The 22,905-nt window shown below is 45.7% G+C and overlaps 1 protein-coding gene across 1 annotated transcript; it reads right to left on the bottom strand.

Annotated features, from left to right (window-relative positions):
- Window positions 1-1,910: 1,910 nt before the first annotated feature.
- On the bottom strand, window positions 1,911-22,881 carry SmB (small ribonucleoprotein particle protein SmB). Its single transcript, XM_037428730.2, has 5 exons — window positions 22,724-22,881; window positions 22,289-22,555; window positions 20,415-20,520; window positions 8,238-8,540; window positions 1,911-2,052 (listed from the first exon to the last, which is right to left on the bottom strand). The coding sequence occupies exons 1-5, from the start codon at window positions 22,724-22,726 to the stop codon at window positions 2,012-2,014; spliced, it is 720 nt and encodes a 239-aa protein (XP_037284627.1). The 5' UTR covers window positions 22,727-22,881; the 3' UTR covers window positions 1,911-2,011.
- Window positions 22,882-22,905: the final 24 nt, after the last annotated feature.

Genomic DNA, 22,905 nt, shown 5'->3' on the forward strand with positions numbered 1-22,905 from the left:
TTTGTAGCTGTACTGTTTACTAATATGAAGATGCAAGAATTTTAAACTTGTAGAGACCATCCAATATAAATCACCTTCACCAAGCCACAGGGCAGGTAATTGCCAATCCTTTTACCATTCTTGCTTGAAAAGGCAATTGCTAGTTGTGCATTATTCTTCTCAGTCCCAAGAATGCACCACCAATGAAAAAATCTTTTACGAAACTGTATTAATTGACTCCCTGCCCTTAAAAACAAATGCAGAAAAATTATGAATTTGAAATATTGAACAGTTGCTGAAAATGTGATGGTATCCATTTGCATACTCCTAATCTTTTGAAGTCTCCAAGATTGAGTGTAATAAAAATATCAGACCACAATGACTTAAACTCCACATATCAATCAATCAATCTTTTGCAATCCAAGGAACTTTGCAAAGCACTATCCCATGGCAGCAGTTTGTACAACAGAGCAACTTGCCAATGTTGTAGGTGCTATGTTGTAACCAATACTAAGATGCAGAGCAAAACAAAAAACCATTGGCATCTGACACTATTCAATACAAGTATCATCTGGTAGTTTACATGTCAAGTGGCCATCGCATCATGCCCATTTAGAACTACATGATCATTTGTTAAATCCCAGGTATGCTTTCTTGGATGTTCTTTTCAAATGTGACATACCCTATGCTAGCCAAACCATTCTGAGAATGCCCCAACTGGTGCATTCTTTTGGCTTCTTTGTGCCAGTTAGCTTGCCAAGAGCAGTCTTTATGTACTTCAACAGAAAAGGTGGCCCACTGCAGATTTCTTGGCGTATATACACACTTGAGCGTTGGAAGACTGGCCATGCAAAGAATTGCTAAGCTGCTTGTGGGTTGAAAATCCCTGCACTTAGCTTGGCAAAAATAAATAAAAATACATGGCTAGGTTAATTAGGTAAACAAGTGTACCAGACCATCCTAACCACCAGCCAGAGCATTTCTAGCAGTTTTCTGCCCCATACACTGTTGCTGGCTCCAAGTTGCACACTAAAGGGCCATATTTACTGAAAACATTTTTACAAGATTCAAACAGGCCTAAACATGGCTTTAGCAAGCAAAATTGTTTCACTCGGAGAGAAGGCTACCTAATAAATACATAAAAAATGCATGCAGGCTGGTGGCAATGAATTGGCGTATTCAATTTGTCATCCATTATTAAATGGGCAATATATCTAAAATTTGGTTTTAGACAGGCCTCTTGGAACATTCTTTCAAAGTAGCAACATTGGAGGCTGTAATAAAAATGGTTTGCCCAGAAGCAGACTTTAGAGAGAAAGCTATCTCTAAAGAGAGTTCCTCACAGTGCATTAAATGGTATTCAATGGATAAATGGCAATAGTGAGCCAGCAACCTGAAGAAACTTTTTGACCCTTGGTGTTTTTAAGGTGGCTGCAAGTATGAGCGACCCCTTAGCTTTCAAGAGCATCGCACACATTGTTTGAAGGTCAGATAAAATTTGTTTTGTCACAGGGCCCATTTATGAATTTTTTCACAGAAAAATTGCCAGAAATATCTGGACTTCTACTTTCTCACACCACCACAATGCATCGTTGCCTTTGCTGCTTTGTCCGTGTGAGGAATTCCCATTAGCGAAAAACAAAATGCACTCAAATTTTCGGCTTGTATAGAGACTAAAGTGAAATGCCTGACATATAAGTGGAGTGCCAATGCTTGTTCATCATGACGTACAAGCATGCTTCTTAAAAAAGAAAGTGGATCTTTGCTTTTAGAATTGCAGACCGCATAGCTGTGAAGTGGCCATGAAGGTGATATCCTTAATGTGCACATAGTACGCGGATAGTTCTAAGTACACAGCTCGCAATGTGCTGCATGGCATGATTGGTACCTGTACACACAACACAATGAACAACAGTAAAGGACATCTGAACTCCAATGGTATGTATAATTTTTATTCGTGTGAAAAGAAAGTGAATGGAAGAAAGTAATGAATATATACATTTCACTTGGGGAATAGAGTTAACATCTGACTTCACTGTCTTGGTGGTGGTCTCATGCCAGGAGGAGGAGGGCCTGCAAATAGATGGTTAAAAACTTGACATTGTTGCGAAAGTATTTCAGTCTTCCAGCAGCACAAATGAAGCTGCACATATCCAAAACCTTTCTATTCAGTTACATATTGCATAGTCAAAATTTAAAAGCACTATCAAGCCAAATCAGTAGAACAGTTGCTAATAAATATTTGGAGCTTTGACTGGTGCGGAAGCAAGTGTACTATTTGCACAACAAAACAAAAAGCTAGAGCTGTGCGAATAGCGAAATTCTGGGTGTGAAGTGAATTTGAATATTAAAGTACAACTGCGAATCAAATATTTTTCTCATACTTTGAAATGACGTCACAGACGAAAAGTTGCAAAGGATCCCTTAGCACATTTTTAAATACGTGGGAACAGAGAAATTCGTCACAAGATGCTGTAAAGTATCAACCTACAGCAGAAAAGAACTGTTCTGTGTCACTTGAGTTCTGTGTCTCAACAACAGAGTGGATCATGCTGCCAATGACAAGTCTTCGTCTGTTTTCTGGTTCTCTGCAAGTCCATAGCAAACTCAATGAATCTCATTCTCTTTGGGACTTTAGGCCGCATAATTCTGGTGAGGAGATCCTCGAGTAGGCGGTTCAAAAGGCCCCTCAGCACCTGAACATGGGGAGCCTGTTCTTGAAGAATGCAGTTCGTTTTCTAAAAAGTCTGTGCTTCCTTTTGCAAGAATAGGCAGCATGCCTTATTTAGCCTTTAGCCCTGATGACAAGAAAAAGCACACACTCTTCACGAGGTTGGCTCATCTAGATTCTGTGGTCTGAAGCTTCATCTTTTTGGCTTCAGATGCATGATTAGCATTTTTTTTTTTTTTTTCCAAGTGGAACAGCGTTGGCGCTTTTTCCATGGCCTAGAGTACTTTGGAGTAGGAATCTGGTACGACTCCAAAAACAAACTGCTTATTGCACTTCACCTCACAAAAAAAAAAAGAAGTGGCTTCTACTGGTCTCTTTAAACACATTCCCAACGAAAATCGCGAGTCGGCGAATGCTTCAGCATCTTCCTCACCTCGACGTCATGCATTTGCTGCAAATCTTTGAGTCGATCCTTCCGTTTCGCATTTTTATCAAGGGCACTTTTTTCAAGGTAAAAGAAATGTCAATCAAAGCTTCATCAACCTTTACAGGAAGACAAGATGCTCCTTTTTGCGCAGCCAAGTTTACGAGATGGCACAGGCAACTGACCCCAATCAAAACTGGTTGAACCTCTCTTAAGGGGGGACGTGGCAAGTAAAACTAATTTTTTTTATTAATGTACTGTTTGTGATGAAATTTGGTGTGTGTATGTAGATGATTGTGAGGATTCCAAATATAAAAACCGTTTTCAAATACCTCTTGTACTTTGAGTTACAAGCATAATTATACTAATTCATACTCTTCACAATTAAAGAGATAATTATTGCTAAATGAAATTATTTTTTCATATTATTATGTTCCCAAAGCATCAACTTATGCAAAGAAGCTATTAGTTGATTTTTCTAGTTCTTGTAACCATAAATAAAATTTCCAAAACATGGATGTTGTTTTGCACACACATTGCAGTAATTAAAAAATGTGTTCTAAAAATTTTAAATGATGAGTAAGAAGATAGATAAAGCTTTATTGCACTGCTAAAGGCCTCCTGAGCCTAGTGCAAAAAACGGAATGACTCTATCAGTCTTTGTTAGAAAATGACAGATGTTCTAGCGAAGGCACATAGGCGAAAATCAAGAGTTGAGAAAACTGATTTTGAAAGTTCACTCTTGTTAGGAAGTTAACAACATTCCTAAAACACTCAGAATCCTCCTGGGCAGTAATCCTGAGATGCTGTGGCCTTGGCCTCTGTAGAGCGCAACCCAGTTTTGCGCTTCTTTGTCGTGGAACAATGCGCCTTCTAAGCCCTCTTTACCCTTTTGGCATCCTTTTCGGCTGCTCGCCGCAAAGAGCAGTCTCCTGGATTGAAGCCCAGTTGAGCAGTGATCTCTTGCAGCGCACTCTTGCAGCCACCATTGAAACGGCAGACTGCATCTGCAACTGCACTTTCCACACTCCGAAGAAGGCGAACTGGCTCTTGGACTGGAGTGACCAAATGACGCTGTTCATACTCTCCACAGCGTTCTGGGTTTTTCCCTGCGCACACCTTTCAAGAAGCTCTTTGTTCGAGAGGCGCTTGTAGATTGGCAGCAGTGCCACTCGCACGTGAGGGGGCAGTTTATGTTTGTGAGGCGGCAGCGGCTCTCCCTTGGCCAATGCCTGATTGTGCGGGCACCAGGAGTCGGTCCCACTTGGGCACAGGTCGTGGTGTGGATCTTGGTCTGTGGATGTTACATGGTAATAAGTGGCCATGATGGCCCTCTCCATGCCAGGAACATCGTTGGGGTAGCTCTTAATGGCCCTGCCATAATAATTCGTTAACTTCTTTATCAGGCCCTGTGTCAGCCGGCCTTAGCCACCCATGCTCAGTCCTCGGCCTTTGTATTCGTGCTCATCAAGAAGGTTGCGCAAGGAAGTGCCCATTCTTTTTTTCACATGGTTCACACACTCCTGTTTCTTGATCACCATGTAGCCATACACCTTGCCTTGCATGAGGGCAAGGTACGTACGGCTGTCACCGTCGCAGAGCACATTGATGTATCGAAGCTTGTACTTGGTAAACGAGCTTTCAAACATGATCCTAGCTGCTTCTACTTCCATTTGGCCTGCATTAGCATCGGTGTTCTTTTGGCACTGTGGCTTGAGTTTCTCAAGCTACTCCTCATAGTTGTCGTCACCAGGCTTGGGGCCAACAGCACAGCCTTGGCAGTAGTTGGACAGGACACAGTGGTCCAAGACCAAGCCTGTGTACAGCTCGATTACACAGCCCACGCCAATATGACTTCTGTGCCCCCTCGTCATCCACGTGCCGTCGTAAATGACGTCAATGTTGCCTGGCACTCCTCCTAGGTCCTTGTAAATGTCATGCAACTTCTGTGCACTTTCTGCTTCAATGCGGGTGGCAGCTGATGTGGTGGCAGGGTGGCTGTACTTCCTTTGCAGTCTCTGGTAGGACTTGTGCAGTGCTCAATGCGAAATGTCCATCGCAGAAAAAATGTCATTTATGGCAGATTGTTTTCTGCCAACTGACTGCACAGCCCTCAAAGCACGCACGTTTACCTCAAAGGGGTTCGTTTTTTGTTGCCCGGAGCACCTCGGGGACGACCACGCACTGTTGACTATGCCACAATTGTCACAAAAAAGTTCCATCCTCGCCGCGAGTCCAAGGCAGTGCGTAGTCTCGAGGCGTACCGACCCTTCGTCGCACTTGTCGCACTTTGCTGACGAAAGCAGACCGTTCAGCATCTTCTTATTTACAATGAAGAATGTGGAGTCCTTACCGCCGTCATTTTCGTCGCAGCCTTTGTTCAGAAGCTCGAGCTTCCGCTTTGAAGCGGACTTCGATGCTACGGCATCCAAAACATCCCGCCTTGTCTGCGCCCGCTGCGCGATTTCTTCACTGCTCGGAATCTGGACCGAAACTCGCGATAGAATGTTCGACGCGCGAACGCCCGGAGTTGCAACGGCTGCCGACGCGGTGCCACCGCAATCGGGTTCGCGAGAGCGTCCATCACGGTCGACGGCATCCGGCGGTCCGACATACGACGATGTGGCACCTTCCACACTCTCGGCCTCACAACAATTAGCGAATGGTCTGAGTAGAGGCTCCGTGACGCTTGAAGAGCATGCTCCGTCCGGAACTGCGACGGCAGCCGCAGTCGTCTGCCCCTTGTTCCAAGCTTTCCGACGCTTCCCGTACTTGTGGACGCTCCGGAACTTTTTTTGCGGCAACATAGCACCGCAGTATGAGCAAGCACTCAGAAGAGACCACCGATGTAAACAAAGCTTGGTAAAAAAAGCACGCGAACTATCACAAAAACAGCAAACTGGCAAAAAACGAAGCGCACGCCGGATGATTCTCGGTGCGGCGGCCGCAGATGCGCTCGCGCTTCCAAGGTTGCCAAGGTGCGCGGCGCAGCTTTTACCAGTAAGAGGTCGCGCCTGCTACCACGTGACCCGCGCAGCCAATTGCCGTTCTTCGTTCTCGTTTTTTTACTTGCTCCTCGCGCTTTTATTTTCACTTGGCGAAATACGAGACCGCGACCATTGGGAAGCCGGCTTTCTCCTCTTTCCAAAGCTACCAAAATGGCGGCTCACGGTCAACAACTTGGCGCGTTTGCGCGGCGTGAACAACACTGTTTCAACACTGTTTTTTTTTTTTCGCACTTTTCGGCGACTAGCCTCGGCAAAAACACTATTTGCGGGATTTGTAGCGCACGTTTCTCTGTAATATTTTAGAACAAGGAAGTTGAGGGTCTGAAGATTACGAAAACAAATAAATCAGAAAATCGAATATTTTGACCAAAATCGGCACTTTACTTGCCGCGCCCCCCCCCCCCCCCTTAACACCGTTGATACACTGTTTTTCTTGCCAACCATAACATTCGCATTGTCCAAAGACAAAGCCAACATGTAGCACCTCCGATTCTCGCTTCGCTTGTTACCCACGTGTACAGGCACTTCTCATGTAGAAGTGAGGCGGCGGCCATATTTTCTCGTTAATCTTGTTATCGACAGTGCTTTGGGGGAGGGGTGAGTTTGCTGCAAGGTTGGCTACTTGCTACCACAACCTCGTCGTGCTTGCTGCGATGTTAACGGCATCGTCACGGTCGTAGTGCGAGGTTTCCGCAAAATTGGCACGCTTTTGGGAACCTCTCGATATCACAGTTGCGGTTAAACGATTGCGAGAAAAGATAGCCGCAAAACGGTTGTTATGGTGTGCGTGCGCGGCCCAGGGACAGCTTGCAGAAGATGGCGCCATCAATTACCAACTATGAGTGAAGTGCAAACAAAGAAGCTGCTTCCAAACAGTGTATGCGTATGTAAATTGCGAAAGGCTAAGCGACCTAACTTTGTTTTGTATTACCACATTGTTTGCTCCTTCCGAACAAGTTTTCATAAAATTTACCCCGAGTAATAAATGCATAAGGGTACTTGCTTAGGCGAATTGGTAGCTATTCATTGCGCTTGTGTCCGTCTACTCCTTCATCCTAAGTGTTCATCTTTTAAACAGTGTGCAATAAGATGACAAGTAATAAACGCACCCCCTAACTTTGCTCCGATTCTTCGAGAAAAAAAGTGCGTTCATTACGTGAGTAAATACGATAACTTTTTTTACTGGAAATGAAATATTTTCCATAAAATTTCAGGTAAGATTCGTAAAATCGTAAGCGAGGTCAAAATTTGCACATTCTACGGGAAAATCAGAAGAGTTGGCAGGTATGTTCTTACGAAATAGGAACACTTTTTTTTTTGGCTGGGTTGGTGAAGTACTGGAGAGATGGTATTCTCTAGTTGTTTTAAGAGGGATGAGGCAATGCAGAGACGGAATTGTATTACCATAATTCGGTGCAGCCTATGTGGTGTCACAACACTTTACAAGTGAAAAAAAAAAGACACTAATCCTTCCAAGCCTCCGCTATTTACCTTCTATGAAGGCTCAACTGATTTGGCGGACAAGGGCATGCTCTCTTCGAATTCAGAGTTACTAATCTGTCCTGAAGACATTAATGTATAAACACTGAAACGTCAGATGCTAAAAATCTTTGTCTGCTTATGTGAACTTTCTGGTCCAAAAAAAACGAGGTTTTACTGTATATTGTTACTGTTGCTGCCATGAGATGCCACTACGTGCCCGCACGCACACTTGTGCACACACTAAAAGTAAGCCAAGAGTTCAAAGAAAGTGCTGAAGGTCATGACGCGCAATGACAAAGGGCCGCATCTTCCAGCCTCTATCATCCCCCATGTGCTCGCTGATGTGAAAGGGAGAAAAGACTTGAAGGGGCACTGACACCATTTTTCAAAAAAAAGTTTATACTGCCATACAAGTATACACTATATACAGAAACACTCTCAATGAAGCTCGGCAAATGCTGATAAGTTATACTTTTTTGATATTAAAGTCAATTTTCCCAGGGCACACCTATTGACATCGACACTAGGAACATTTTGAATGCTCTATCAGTAAAGTTGTAGGAATGTTAAGCTTTACCACTACGGCTGCACCCCTTAATAGCTGAAGGCTTACAGAATAATTTTTCAGCTATATGGTACCCGAATTAGGCAAGGTTCCTTTGTGCACACTCACCTGCTCTCATCAAGCCTGGAGGAGGGTGCCCACGCATGCCTGGGGGAGGAGGGCCCATAGGAGGCCTGCCAGCCATAGGTATACCACCTGGTGGAGGTGGAGGCATGCCCCGCCCCATCATGCCGGGAGGCCCACCCATCATGCCAGGAGGTCCTCGCAATCCTATCGCTGCGGGTGGACGCACTTGTGGTGGGGCAGACACACCCACTGCTCCTGGTGGTAAGGGAGCACCACCGCGGCCTGCTTGCGGGGCCATCACTTGGGCCGAAGGCCCACCAATACCACGAACAGGACCCTGGAGGCCTAGTGTGAACAGCACAAACTATATAGTACCTAGCATTACACAGACATACTATCAATGTTGCACTTGTGCTACCCAAATAACATGCAGTTAAACTATTTAAAAAAAAAACCAACATTCTCTTCCAAGAGAGATATCTAAGCTAATCTTATGTTACACAACAACATGAGGTGGAGAATATAACACTAAGGTGCAGAATCTGTTCATTTCTATGCCAAACAAAAATACATTAATACATAAATGTCATGCTAACACAACATACTGTCACTGAGATTCAGCAGTCGCCTGGGCTTCAGCCTATGAGAAAAATAAGCCCCGCCCCGGTGGTCTAGTGGCTAAGGTACTCAGCCGCTGACCCGCAGGTCGTGGGATCAAATCCCGGCTGCGGCGGCTGCATTTTCGATGGAGGCGGAAATGCTGTGGGCCCGTGTGCTCAGATTTAGGTGCACGTTAAAGAACCCCAGATGGTCGAAGTTTCCAGAGCCCTCCACAACGGCGTCTCTCATAATTATATGGTGGTTTTGGGATGTTAAACCCCACATATCAATCAATATAAGGAAAATAAATAAGTTTATGCCTGTTGATTATTTGGTCACTTTTACACTGTTTCTCACATCAACAGCTTGTTTGACCATGTAATTAACCAAAAATTTAACTATATTTGTCATTCGATTATCATTGTAAGGGAACACTAGCAAGTTAAAGAAAAACTGATATGCTGAGAGGAGAGGCAGCCATGAGCTTATGCTAAAATGGAATATTAAAGCCAAGTTTACTAAGAATACTGCAAAACTTTTTTCACAAGTCACCACCAAGAAAAGAAAAAGCGCTACGTCCACTGCAGGACAAAGGCCTCTTCCATGTTCTGCCAGTCAACTCGGTCCTCTGCTAGCTGCTGCCACTTTACACCAGCAAACTTCTTAACCTCATCTGCCCAACTACTTTTCCGTCTCCCCCTAACCCACTTGCCTTCTCTGAGAATCCAGTCAGTTACCCTTATGGACCAGCGGTTATCCCACCTACGCGCTACATGCCCGGCCTATATCCATTTCCTCTTCTTGATTTCAACTATGACATCCTTAATCCCGGTTTGTTCACCGATCCACTCTGCTGCCTTCTTGTTTCTTAAGGTTACACCTATCATTTTCCTTTTCATCACTCACTGCATCGTCCTCAATTTAATCTGAACCTTTTTTTGTAATTGATTGATATGTGGGGTTTAACGTCCCAAAACCACTGATGATTATGAGAGACGCCGTAGTGGAGGGCTCCGGAAATTTCGACCACCTGGGGTTCTTTAACGTGCACCCAAATCTGAGTACACGGGCCTACAACATTTCCGCCTCCATCGGAAATGCAGCCGCCACAGCCGGGATGGACCTTTTTTGTAAGTCTCCAGGTTTCTGCTCCGTAGGTACGGTGTAAGAATAAATTAAGAGATGACACTGCACCCAGTGCCGCATCAAGATTGTGTTCGCTGCCTGGCTGTTTCTGTTTGATGCTACAGATGGTGCTCGCGGAGGGTGGGCCAAGGCGCTCACTCGTCAGGGATTCAATCCGCGTGTAGAAGGTTATTGCTGCGGAGCCTCGCTGGTTTAGTACGCTCGATATGCAGATGTTAATAAATTAATACACTGTGACTCTACTGTAACGAAATTAACTTCTTAATTTTATATGCAGCATATTTGCTAACAGTTTTCTGTGATATAAATGCAGCAACTGCAACTAACGTTGACATGCGGAAAGTGGTTGCATTTTGACACGACAGCACTAAAGAGCTCGTTTCGTTGAAATTCTGGTGTCGGCATCGCCATCTTTGGTTCAGAACAAAATCAGTGTTGTCCATGACAGAAAATTCGAGGTGTTCGCAATATGGATAGCAGCACGAGGGCAATAGTCTACGTGCGTGCATGTGTGTGTGCGCGCACATGCGCCCGCAAGGATATGCCGCATTCCGTTGCTTGCTCAGCAAAATGAACGAAAAACTTCATCACAAAACTTTTAACTAATGTATCAGGAAACTTGCACGCATCATACAGTAGACTCTCAGCAAACAAAACGTGAAGGGACCGGGAAAATATGTTCCATTTAACAGGATTTCCGTTTACTGAGAGATGAACATGGGTGCAGAGCCCCGCCGCGATGGTCTAGTGGCCAAGGTAAGCTGCTGACCCGCAGGTTGCAGGATCGAATCCCGGCAGCAGCAACTACATTTCTGATGGCGGCGGAAATGTTGTAGGCCCGTGTTCTCATATTTGGGTGCAAGTTAAAGAACACCAGGTGGTCGAAATTTCCGGAGCCCTCCACTACGGCGTCTCTCATTATCATATGGTGGTTTTGGGATGTTAACTTTTTCGTTACCGCGCGAAAGTGGTTGTTTTTCGTGTCTTGGGAAGATTGTTTTTGCCAGTTAGAAAAGTACTCCAGCACTCATTGCAGCATTCCAAACTCTGCACAATGAAATGCTCTTTCCAAAAAAAGTATGTTTTAGAGCAACAAAAATATTTTAGAATGAATAAAAATGTGAAAAATGGAGAATTTTCGGTCATATGCTGATATACAGTGCAATAAAAGCACTATATATAAAAAATATTCAAAACAAAAAAATTCAGAATATAATTTTGTAGATAAATGACCGAGGAACAGTACATAAAATAATGAATGTTGTACAAAAATGTTTCTTGTCACATAGACAAAGAAAATCAGAACAGAGGTGCTGCTTCGTTTCTCGTGCCATGCAGTGAAGCATTGCATAGTTTTTCACGAGACACTAAGTGTACTCGTTGTTACGACCGCCATAATTATTGAACTTTTTCGGCCTTTGTGAACGGGAGGAAAATATTTCGACGCATTCCAAGAAAGGGTGTGCCAACAGGACCGATTCGCAAAAGGTGTGCCAACAGGACTGGTTGGCAAAACACAGGAGCCAAGAGAGGCCATTTTGAGCTCGACTCAAGAAAGGCCATTGTGTTTGCTTCAGGCAGACAAGGAGGCAGCTGGGCCATTTTCAAGGTCACGGAGGATTTGGAAATCTCGGAACCAGCATGGTATTTGCAGTTCAGGCTGAAAGCTAAAGCCAAACTGGTTGTGGCTGCATTTTGTGAGCCCGATATGCTCTGCTATGCCACAGCTTCTAGCAAACAACCAGGAATGGAATGTGGGGTTGAAGGAAAGAAAAGGACAGTATCTGCTGCAGCACTTGTGGACAACAAAGGATTAGTCACCACTCCTTCTTCCCCCCTTTCTCCATATGATGGGCTGAATGGGGTGGCATATTGTTACCGTATGCTGCCCCACCACTACATTGTCCTACCCAAACAGCCAGGCAAGTTTGACACATGTACTGGCAGCTGGTTTTTCGAACCTCACCCAGATGCCACAAGAATCTTGGAAACCAAAATCATTGGACGTGTGGGAAACTTGGTGACGTGTACGTTGGTGCACTGCTTTGGTGACCATATTTGGGCATCGTGTGGACTGTGCCCTCTCCACATGAATTGTGTGGTTTCTTTTCTCTCCTTCGTGGATGGAGCACCTAGACCATGGAGCGCCGTATTGGCTGAAGCCGCGGACAGTGCGCCCAGCGCTGGCAAAGCGGCGCTATATAAACGGAAGACTCTTGTGTATTCTACGAGCTCTACAGTTCAACAGTTCTCATGTACAGTTCTTGACTTCTACTTGATCACCTCTTTTCTAATTCTCAGTTAAACTACTCGTAGCTCAAGTTCATCGGCGAATGCAATCTGCCCGCGCCCTCTCCTTGCGCAGAGCGGCGGGTATCAGCACCCAACTTATTCTTACACAGTGTCTGTAGGTAAGTACTGGCAAGATGCAGCTGTTATCTAACTTCCTCTTGAGGGATAGTAGCCATCTACTAGTTATGATTTGAGAGTGCTTGCCAAATGAGCACCCCATTCTTATTCTTCTAGATACTTCACTCTCGTGCTTCGGCTTCGCTGTTATTACCTGTCCTAAGTAGACGTAGTCTTTTAGGGCAGGTAATAACAGATTCTAGCTAGATTTAATCTAAGGCTTCGTGCTCTTTCGGAAAAAAATTAACTGCCTTAACTAATGCTTCTTAAAACATTGCACATGATCAAGCCATGCATGATTTGAACCAGTGTTGCGGAATGGGCGCTTTCATTTCATTCCGGGGAATTAGGATTTGCTGCAATTCCATTCCTTTTAATATTTTGGAATGAAAAAAAAATAGGCCCACTCCAGGAACGGCAGGGCCGTTCAATTACATTCCTTCAATTTCTCAATGCAGAAAATGCATCTCGATATTTTTATTGAGTTAAGAATGAGCGACACCATAAATAAAGTGCATTAACCCTTTCAGACGTTATGTACACACTTGTGTACACCACTCGTTTTCGTTATTTACATCAAGTAGAGGCTAAGAACTACATATATTGTACATTAAATGAATTGAACCTCCTGCATGATTAATTTGTTTTCATTTAACCTCATTTAGCAGTCTACTGATACACATGATCACTTTTCTGAAGGCACTACCACGTTTGACGAGTCCCGTGATGTGCCGCTTCCTGCAAGCAATGTAAAAAGCGGAAATTTTCCTTGCTCAGAATTTACATAACCAAAAATAAATTTGCACTGTATTTCTAGCTTGAGATTAGACTCTATATACAAAAAGGAAGCATCAATGACTTCAGGGCACCAGTCTGATAAAGGCGTGGGTTCATCCCACTGCTGCCACCAGTTGTCGCGCATCGTGGCGACCACAGTCTACGGGTAGCGGGGCCGGTCGCCGTCGCTCCGTCGAGCCAAAACTCTCCCCTAGTCCTTGGCTCGACGGAGCGAGAGATATTTAATTGCAACTTAATTAGAACAAGTTACTATGACACACATAGATTCAACAATTATCTTGCTATTTTCGTTACAATAGAATATTGAGCACCCTGAAGTAACATTGTAGTGATTTGACACATTTACAGACATTTCTTAATAGTTGGCATCTGAAAGGCTTAAGAACTGCAAAAGTATGTAAAACATTCCAAGGTCGAGGGTTAGTAGCTTGGTGGCATATCTTGTGCAGTAAAACCACCTTACTAATTCCCATAGGAGCAGGTTTACATAGAGTATTTGAATGGTCAGCATGTTTGAACGAATGGTGATATTCTAATTGTTTAAGCTTAAATGTTAATTCTAAACTGAAGCATAGCGTATTTTCATGTCGACAAAAGTAATTTTCAAGAAGACTAAGAAGTTTTGCCCCGCATCTCGAGCGGTCGTGAGTATGAAGACAACTAAAATTTTGTTAATGGGGAACAAAATGCTCTCGATCTGCTGGTATTAGACAGTGCACGACCGAACGGGCACCTTGTGCCTTTGCAACTAATATGGAACACAGGGCCGCACTGCTAGTCGGCACTCACGCTTGTTAAGCGCGCCTCGCAAGCATAAGTGGGGTGAGAGAAACTTTGAGTTCGCCTGTGCGCAGGTATGCAATGTCTTTCTTGTCGCAAAGGTTATTTACGTGCCAGCAGGTACTAAACTGCTCATAAGATAAAGATCCAGCCGTGCGCAGAGTATTCGCCCCTTTTGTGTGGGATATCAACGAGAATCAACGTGCGAGGATAATTTGTCCCTTCAGTATCTGTTTAATAACGCATTTGTTTGTACAACAACTTATGCCACGGTTTCTCTTTCACGAATTGGCTGATTGCTGAATTGGCTGATCACGCCCACCCTTGGTTTTGGCTAACTAAAGGTGGACCTAGAGAAAGCGCTGTGGCCTTCAACTTCAACAGAGCATGTACTCAGGCCTACATCACTAATTTGAGCGTGATATTACAGTAGTAGCTATTAAGGGTGTAGAAAAACACTCCCCAATGTCCTCTTAGCTTGACTATGCGATCACGGATATGTGCCGAGTCGTAGGAACCAAAAAAAGTTGCAAAAAAAAAAAACAATAACGAAATGATCCCACCACGGAGCAGTGGGAGTGCGGGATGACCAGCCCTCAGCTTGAGATTCGGAAATATCAGATCTTCTGGGCTTCATCTCCTGAACGCCTGATCTTCAGAACACGTTCAGCAATCGGTCACTAGGTTGATGTCATAAAAAGTGCTTGGGTGTCTTCGAGATTTTCAAATGCTGCAATAAAGGTTGCAAGCACTACAAGGAGCAAAAAGAACTTTATTTTAGTTTCAGTCATCGAAATTTCGCAACGATATATTCAAAAAATAAATGAGTGATTTGCCATTTAGTTTTAAAACCCAAATTGTGACTGAACGGCACCTTGAACGGTTGGTTCTGAAAAAAAAGTGAGATAAGACAATTGCCGTCTACTTATATGTTGCACTTCACAAACATGAGCTGCTCAAGCATGAACTGCTGGACGCAGGAGCCTGTGTGGTAGTGCATTATGGTAGTGCTTCTCTAGCCACCAACACGCAAGCAGCGCCACCACCCAAGCCTATCCCCCCCCCCCCCCCCCCACCTAGAACAGAGCGAAAACGTGGGTGTAGTTCAGCACGCGAGTTTGTTTTCTTCAAAAATAGAGGAAGCGCCGCCGCAGCCATGTTTACATGGGCTTTCCTGCTTCAGGCAGCTTCTGGAACCAATGCTTTCAAAAGTTTATTCTCTCTGTACAGAGCAAGAGTGCACACAGTTCATCGTGTACGACTCAGTGCTGCGCTGACGTAGAGACCTTCCCCAGGTGAAGGCGCTCATGGGTGTAGACAGGGGAGACAGTATGGCAACAGTGGGGGGGGGGTATGAGGTGATATTGCAGTGAACGAAAGTATCATGCCATTTTTAATACACATCACAACTTGGAGAAGCATTTTTTCGAACATGCATCTAAGTCTGCCACCGGTGACAGAAGCTAACACAAAGACGTGAAGGGTGTGAGGACAGCAAATGGCTGGTGACTAACTGAAGTGCCGCTGAGAGCAAAAAAAAAAATTATAAGGCGTAAGGGGGGGCATGTCGCCGTAGTTTTGCTCGACCGCAGTTACGCAAAAAAATAGACTTCAGAGGAGCCCGATCAATATAAGGTGTGGGAATCGAGGCTAGCCCACCGCCTCTTTCTGCGTTCTCATGTCCCGACATGACTCCCCTCCTCCGTGGTCTGTCACGCGCTGGGAGTGACGTTTAACCCCTCTCACCCAGTAGTGGATGTCGACTGTCTCTCGGGGAATTTGGCGCGCGCGCGTTGGGAGTGAGTCAGATTTTTCAGGGCCAGCTTACAGTGGGCACGCATTTATTTTTTGGGTCGTTAACTCCTATTGTTTGAGGGCTTGCCGGACATCGCTAAGGGTGCCCCGCGCGCGCTCACCTTTTGTTGCCTTTTGCGAACGCTAGGCCGAAGAGTGGTACGGCGTCCTAGTGCGTGGCCAGGCTACGCCGACCCCTATCTCTCCAAAGCCAACGCGAGCACCTTTGCCAACGCGAGCACCTTTGCCCTCGCTCGAGCAACCGGGCCCTTTGTCCCGGTGTCTCCGTGAATCACTTTTACCGCAAAACGTGCTCGCAGCACCCCTGTGCAGTACTTCTCACCCGTGGCGTGGATAAGCCCATTTGCTTTCCCGCCGCGCCTTTGCAACGGGCTCTGTACTGCGTTTTAGAGTTGCCACAGACAAAGTGTTGCGACCTTGAGCAGTACAGTGCCCTCGTCACGGCGACGGTTAACGCATGCCCTGCGGCTCACTAAGGCCGGACCCACGCTAGTGGCCGTACTCCTTCAGGATACATGTCACTACACTGGCGCCCAACGCGGTATCAAAAGCTCAAAGCTTTTGACTGCTCTTAAAAAAATTTGGCCACGTCGCAACATGCCTGCTTCGAGGCATTTTTGTCCGCTGACCTCTTTAGGTAGATGCCTCGTTGCACATCGCCTCTATCGACCGGCGCCCTTCGGCGCCCGTCTATGTCGTCAACCCCTCCGCGTCTCTTCAAGATGCAGAGCGCCGTTACGCTCCTTGTTCTGCGGCGGGCGAGATTAGGGGGCCGAGACAGCGTTTGTCCCCGAGTCCCCGGCAGATTCATTTTGCTGGACCATGAGGGGCTCCTGCTAAACTATATTGCTACCGGCAAGAAGTCTACGGATCCGTTTAAGGTGGCTATGCCGAAAAAGTCAGAGCCGCACTGTTGCGGTCCTCTCACGACGAACTCGCGGCCGGTCACCTGAGTGGCTCGAAAGTTTTTGTAAACTGAGCAATGTTGTGGCCTGGCCCGGCACAAAGCGTGACATTTAACGCTATTCCGTGCCTGCCACATCTGACAAAGGGTGAAACCAAGGGTTGGCAAGCCTCCAGATCTTATGAACCGATAGTCAGTGAGCGTCCGTGGCACGTCCTTGCTGAAAGATCCCCTTTTTGGTAAAACTCCACCATGCCCACATCACAGACCTGAAGCCTTTTGTCACGGTCTGACGAGCTCGTGCCAGCGCCCAGCGGCACTTCGCACAAGCAACAGGGCACACCCGGGGTGGCGGACAGCATTCGGACCCTGCACCGGTATAACCTGAGGAAGCGGTCATCTTTGTGATTTACACCCCGGATTTCTCCGCAACCGAAGTCCCTCAGTTTACTGTCTAGCCTCAGCATTGGTTAGCTTCTTTACGGCCTGTTCTCGTAAAGAAGTCAGCCCCACCCAGTTTGCTGCCAGTGTTCCTTTTTTTAGTGTTCATGTGTACTTTATGTTTTTATGTTTATTTTGTGTAATATCAAGTGTTCATTTGTATTGTATGTTTCTCTTTGCCTAATATTGAGAGTCATTTTGCTCTGTTAAACTTTTTGTGCTGTATTTCGTCTACCGGAGAAGGGAGTTGTGACCTTGAACATTTGTGCTCATGGGTGGAGAGAGGGACAAAGGACGCTTTGCACCTTTGCTCGCGCAGCCGTCGGCGGTGTGTGTGCTTATGTACGTGTACATGCGTGGTGCGTACCCAGTAAGAGTGCGCGTCGTGGCTTTGTCCCATCGACGTGGACACTAGAGGTGCTCGGCGCCCTCACCTGCTTACATCAGACAGTCCGGCTGTGCTCTGCTCTCAGCCGTCACCGAGAAACCCTGCTGCCCCCTTCCACCTCGGCTCCTGCGCGAGGCCAGCTGACAGCAGCTATATGCTGCCTGTCAACGCCAGGGCGCTTCACAGCCGATTCCGGTTAGGCCTCCCTGATTGATCCCTGGAGAGGCCCAACTTCCCAGCGAGGTTTCCCGTTTGCCAGCCAAAAATTTGGGGCCTCCGAACCACCATCGAAGCGGCGTTTGTCGGACTCGCTGACTAATCAAGAGCAGCAACGAGCCATCAGAGAGCCCCCTACGGTGACACCTCGCACACGGACATCGCACCCAGCAGATATTGTCACGCTCTTCACCCCTTCCCGCGGTTGAAGCTATCCCACTTCAGCACCACAAACTCTAGCCTTACATCCTTTACTTTCTTATTTTTCACTAACAGTTTATAGTGTCACGGGTTAAATTTTGTTAGTAATGTTTCTCTTTTGTCATCATTTTTTTCGCAGCAGTTATAGGGCAGGACTGAGGTTAGCTGTTGCTCATAGCAGTGTCATTTTAACTGCATGGGTAATGTCCGGCTGCTTTTGCAGACCGGCAAAGGGCAAATTTAGGAGAAGAGAATGTGGGAATCGAGGCTAGCCCGCCGCCTTTGCACGGGCTTTGTCTGTTTTTTTTTTGCATTCTCAGGTCCTGACATGACTCCCCTCCTCCATGGTCTGTTGCGCACTGGGAGAGCGGGGAGTGACGTTTAACCCCTCTCACCCGATAGCAGATGTAGACTGTGGCACCGTGCGCAAAGTCTCTCGGGACATATGGCGCGCGTGCGTCGGGAGCGAGTGGGATCTCTCCGGGACAGCTTACGGTGAGCACGCATTTCTTTTCTGTTTGTCGACTCCTATTGTTTGGGGGCTCGCCGGAATGCAATGGTGCCTCGTACCCGCGACGAACGCTCACCTTTTGTAGCCCTTTTGCAAACACTAGGCTGACGAGCGGTGCAGTGTCCCAGTGCGTGGCCAGGCTACACCGACCCCTATCTCTCCAAAGCCAACGCGAGCACCTTTGCCCTCGCTCGAGCAACCGGGCCCTTTGTCCCGATGTCTCCGTGAATCACTTTTACCACAAAACGTGCTCGCAGCACCCCTGTGCAGTACTTCTCACCCGTGGCGTGGATAAGCCCATTTGCTTTCCCCACTGCGCCTTTGCAACGCGCTCTGTACTGCATTTTGGTGTTGCCGCAGGCAATAAAGTGTTGTGACCTTGAGCAGTACCGTGTTCTCGCTACGACAACGGCTAACGCATGCCCTGCGGCTCGCCAAGACCGGACCCACGCTACTGGCCGTACTCCTTCAGGATACGTGTACACTACAAAGGACAAACTTGTACTAGGCACGTTGCTTATAAATGTATTGTGCTTGTAATCAGCCAAGCCATTTTAAAAATGCTGCTTGATTGTTAAATTCAAGGCTCTAATGTACACTCAAACCTCACTATAACAAAATTGCATCATACGCGAAAATAAGTTCGTTATATCCAGAAATTCGTTATAAGGTTAAATTCTCAGCACTATAGCTTACAAGACTCTTTCTTTTCCTTCATTATAACAATATTTCGTTATAACCAGGTTCGTTATATCTCAAGATTTGAGTGTACTAATGTTTGAAGTTTGAAGAACAGCACGTAGATGAAAACGTGCTCTATTTTCGGTAAAATACGTAATTCCATTCCGAACAAAAAGTGCTTAACTCAATTCCCATTCCATTCCTCCAAGCATTGTCCCCATTTCATTCTAAGGACGTGAAAATGTGGAACGATTCCGAATTGATTCCAATTTCGCAGTGGAAACTCTACAACACTGTTTTGAACCACTCATTTTCATGTATTTTTCTGGAACACTTCAGTCGGTTTGCTCAGTGTAGCTACAGACTCAGTACTTTTGCATTGTGCTTTTCATAGTGCTTGAAACAAATATTACTAGCCTCATTCTTTTTTGGCTGTTTTGAGTCATTGTTCATAGTTGTGCACGTGTAGGTTTGAGCGAGTAGAGAGCTGAAATTTTATGGCTACCTTCATGGACATCTGTCAAGCCTGAAACATGTTTCCCGTATGTTCTTATATCTGTACACAATAGCATACACACTTCAGCGACATTTTCTAAGACCAGACATGATTCCATGTAGAAAACCCCCATCAGCTGCATTATTTTGTGATATAAACAGGTTGCGCTGGTTTTTGAAATACTTCTAGATATGCTCATACGTTTCTTTCTTTCCCTTTCCTGTGAGCTTGTGTGCCTTATGGCTCCATTTGTGCATGTAAATTTGCAACTGTATAGTTTCCCACCTGCATGGTCCTTTGTAATCTGAGCACAGAGACTCTCGGTAAATGGAATCTCTAAACGAGACTGCTGCGAATGAATAAAGAAGTTCTGACAAGATTAGTTCTAGCTCTTGGATTCTGTAGCCCTGGAACACATTTTCCCGGTCTCTTCAGGTTTCATTTAACGAGACTACTGTATATTATAAATAATAATAACAGTGCAAACACCTCCCATCTGCAGAGGCCATACAGATGGAATGTATTCATGCTGTGATTGAGCAGGAAGAATTCAATCACTTTGCCCACCAGGCCCATGAGTGCCATCAGTGCAAAGTCACCAGATTCCATTTTAAATTGCCTGTCAATTTTGTGTACCATATGTTCAAAGGCTCCAACATAAGCACAGTGGGTCACAAAATTATAGAACATGCCCAAATTGCCATCTGCTATCAAGAGCAGGCATCTACGTGGCTAGAGCTGTGCTCTTCTCAGCAAACAACTGTTTTGTCAGGCGCTCGCGTGGTTCAATGCAGTAGTATTCAAATGCCCATGTGACACAGCAGTTTGCGTACCAGCAGGTGCAGCTCCAATAGGTGCAGCTGGAATGCCTCTTCCTGCAGCACGTCCAATGCCAGGTCCAGGGGCAGCACCAGGAAGTGGCACACGCGGCAGCCCCTCCTGCATAATTAAAAATTGCTGACGTCAACAATGCATTCATTATCTGCATGTATAGAAGCCACCCTAAGGTGCCCCAGCAATTCAAAAGGTGTCCTCACTTCATCTGTCCACATGATTCGTTGTAGTAGTGCCCCCCAAACTGCATTGTTCATTCCAAAGTGGGCACGGCTGGTACAAGATTTTCCTATACCGTCTCTACTGACAGTGCCAGGCTGGTACATACACGCGAGTAGTGCATAGCAGCACAGCACAGGATGCAGCATAAAAACTTGGGCTCATTTGAATGCTACCTCATTGCAGCTGCTGCATCTATGTATATAGATTGATATGTGGGGTTTAACGTCCCAAAACCACCATATGATTATGAGAGACCGCCTGGGGTTCTTTAACGTGCACCCAAATCTGAGCACACGAGCCTACAACATTTCCGCCTCCATCGGAAATGCAGCCGTCGCAGCCGGATTCGAACCCGCGACCTGCGAGTCAGCAGCCGTGCATCTATGTATAAAGTGAATGTTTTCACTTCTGACAAACAAACCCGCATGCATTTCACAATTACTTATGTGAATATAGTACACTTAGTGGACGTAACACCTGGCTGGCACCATGTCAGCATCTCACCATTTGCTCTTAGTGAAGACCAGCAGATAATTAAGCCAAAAAGGTATAAGGAATGTTAATTGTACCATTGTAAGCATACTGTAATAATTGTTATTACAAGTAAAGTGGACAATAAGCCAACTTGCCACTAGCAAGGAACGAACCAGTGACTTTCACATTATGTGCCTAAAGCTCTTACCAACCGAGCTTCACTGCGAACACTGCTCTTCTTTAAAGGTTCACATGATGCCATATGGCAAACAGTGCTCCACACTCGCCATAATGGCTAACACTTTCAGGATTTGCATGCGCATAAATATAAGTGGATGAGGGGACGACCGCTCCTGGCAAGAGCATCGGGAGCATAAATCTGAAGGTCACAGGTACAATACCTGCCAGGAACAAGCTGTTTTTTCCTCCACATTGATGATGTCTATACCACAATTATTATATTACCCTCATCTCATCATCACAGAAAGCATAGGGAACAATTAATGTGCCCTATACTTCCTCTGGCTTCATTATCGGCTGGTTGTCATCAAGGTTGCGTCAAGAACAAAAATGAGCCCTCGTAAATTCCCTACCTTTATTCATTTGCTCTTAGTGTCGCATTGCTCCAGTACCACTGAACTCAACCTGCATAATTTCCAAGCCTATCGTGCACTACCATAAACAGGTTCCTGGTGGCATAGGTGATCCGAAAAGACCTGAAATCGCAGGAAAAACTAGGCCTTTGCTAACAGCCAGCACGTTAAATATGTTGCCAGACATTCTTACGCACAAGTAAAGAGACGTACAAACCAAATTTGGCTTCGCAAGTTTTTTTGTTCTACACTGGCATTCCATTCACAATACCCAAGTGCATTATTTGTAAATATAAAGCTCGTCAGTTTCTAATGCACGCTTGCAAACAATGAATCTCCTAGAAATAAAAATTACAGCTCTGTCGGAGCCTTGTTTGCAGTGGTACGTTTAAAGATAAAACAAAGATCGCGATTCGGACTGACGTGATTGCAGCGGGCGCTGCCCAATAGCCCGCTTAATCATCTAACCTGGACGGAAGGTGTGTCTAATAGGTTGGATTTATTTAGAAGCTTTTACAAGCTATGCGTAACCTTAGCTTAAACTAACGACGGTGAAGCAAAACACCCCCTTACACAAAACGTACCTCAGGTGGCGGAGGTCCCTCGACGGTCATAGACACAATATTCTCGCCGCGAAGCAACACAAGGCCCAGGACCCGTTTTTCTTCACGCTCTACATATCTGGCTTGGTTTTTCGCCTTCACTTTGCGAAACTCTTCGCAGTCACCAAGGATGAGGTTCATATGTTTGTCGAACGCCTTGAATGTGCCGATGAAGATGCGGCTGTCTTGAAAAATTATGCGCATCCTGTAGTTGATGTGCTGAAGCATCTTGTTGTTCTTGCTGATCGTCTACAAGGAATGAACACATAACAGTGTCAATGACAACAAACGCAGAACAACTGGGCGCTGCAGCCGGCTATTTTTAATTAGCCGGCTGCACAACCCATTAACCAAACAGCAAAGAAATGAATTGATCATCGAACTTCCCACGCTTCAACGATAACAATAGCGACTCACCATGGTGATAGCTCTTCGAATTCTGTTACGATTACACAGATAAAAAACTCACGGTCACTACCACCGCGGCGTCAACTTAACGCAATACCAACGTTCAATCCGCCTCGTTTGTTCATACACAGCGTTGCCAGCTTTACTCAACGTTGCTTCGCTGTGCTTCGAACGGTACCATGACTGAACCC

Source organism: Rhipicephalus microplus, unplaced genomic scaffold, assembly GCF_043290135.1.
Source record: "Rhipicephalus microplus isolate Deutch F79 unplaced genomic scaffold, USDA_Rmic scaffold_48, whole genome shotgun sequence".
NCBI classification, from domain to species: Eukaryota; Metazoa; Arthropoda; class Arachnida; order Ixodida; family Ixodidae; genus Rhipicephalus; species Rhipicephalus microplus.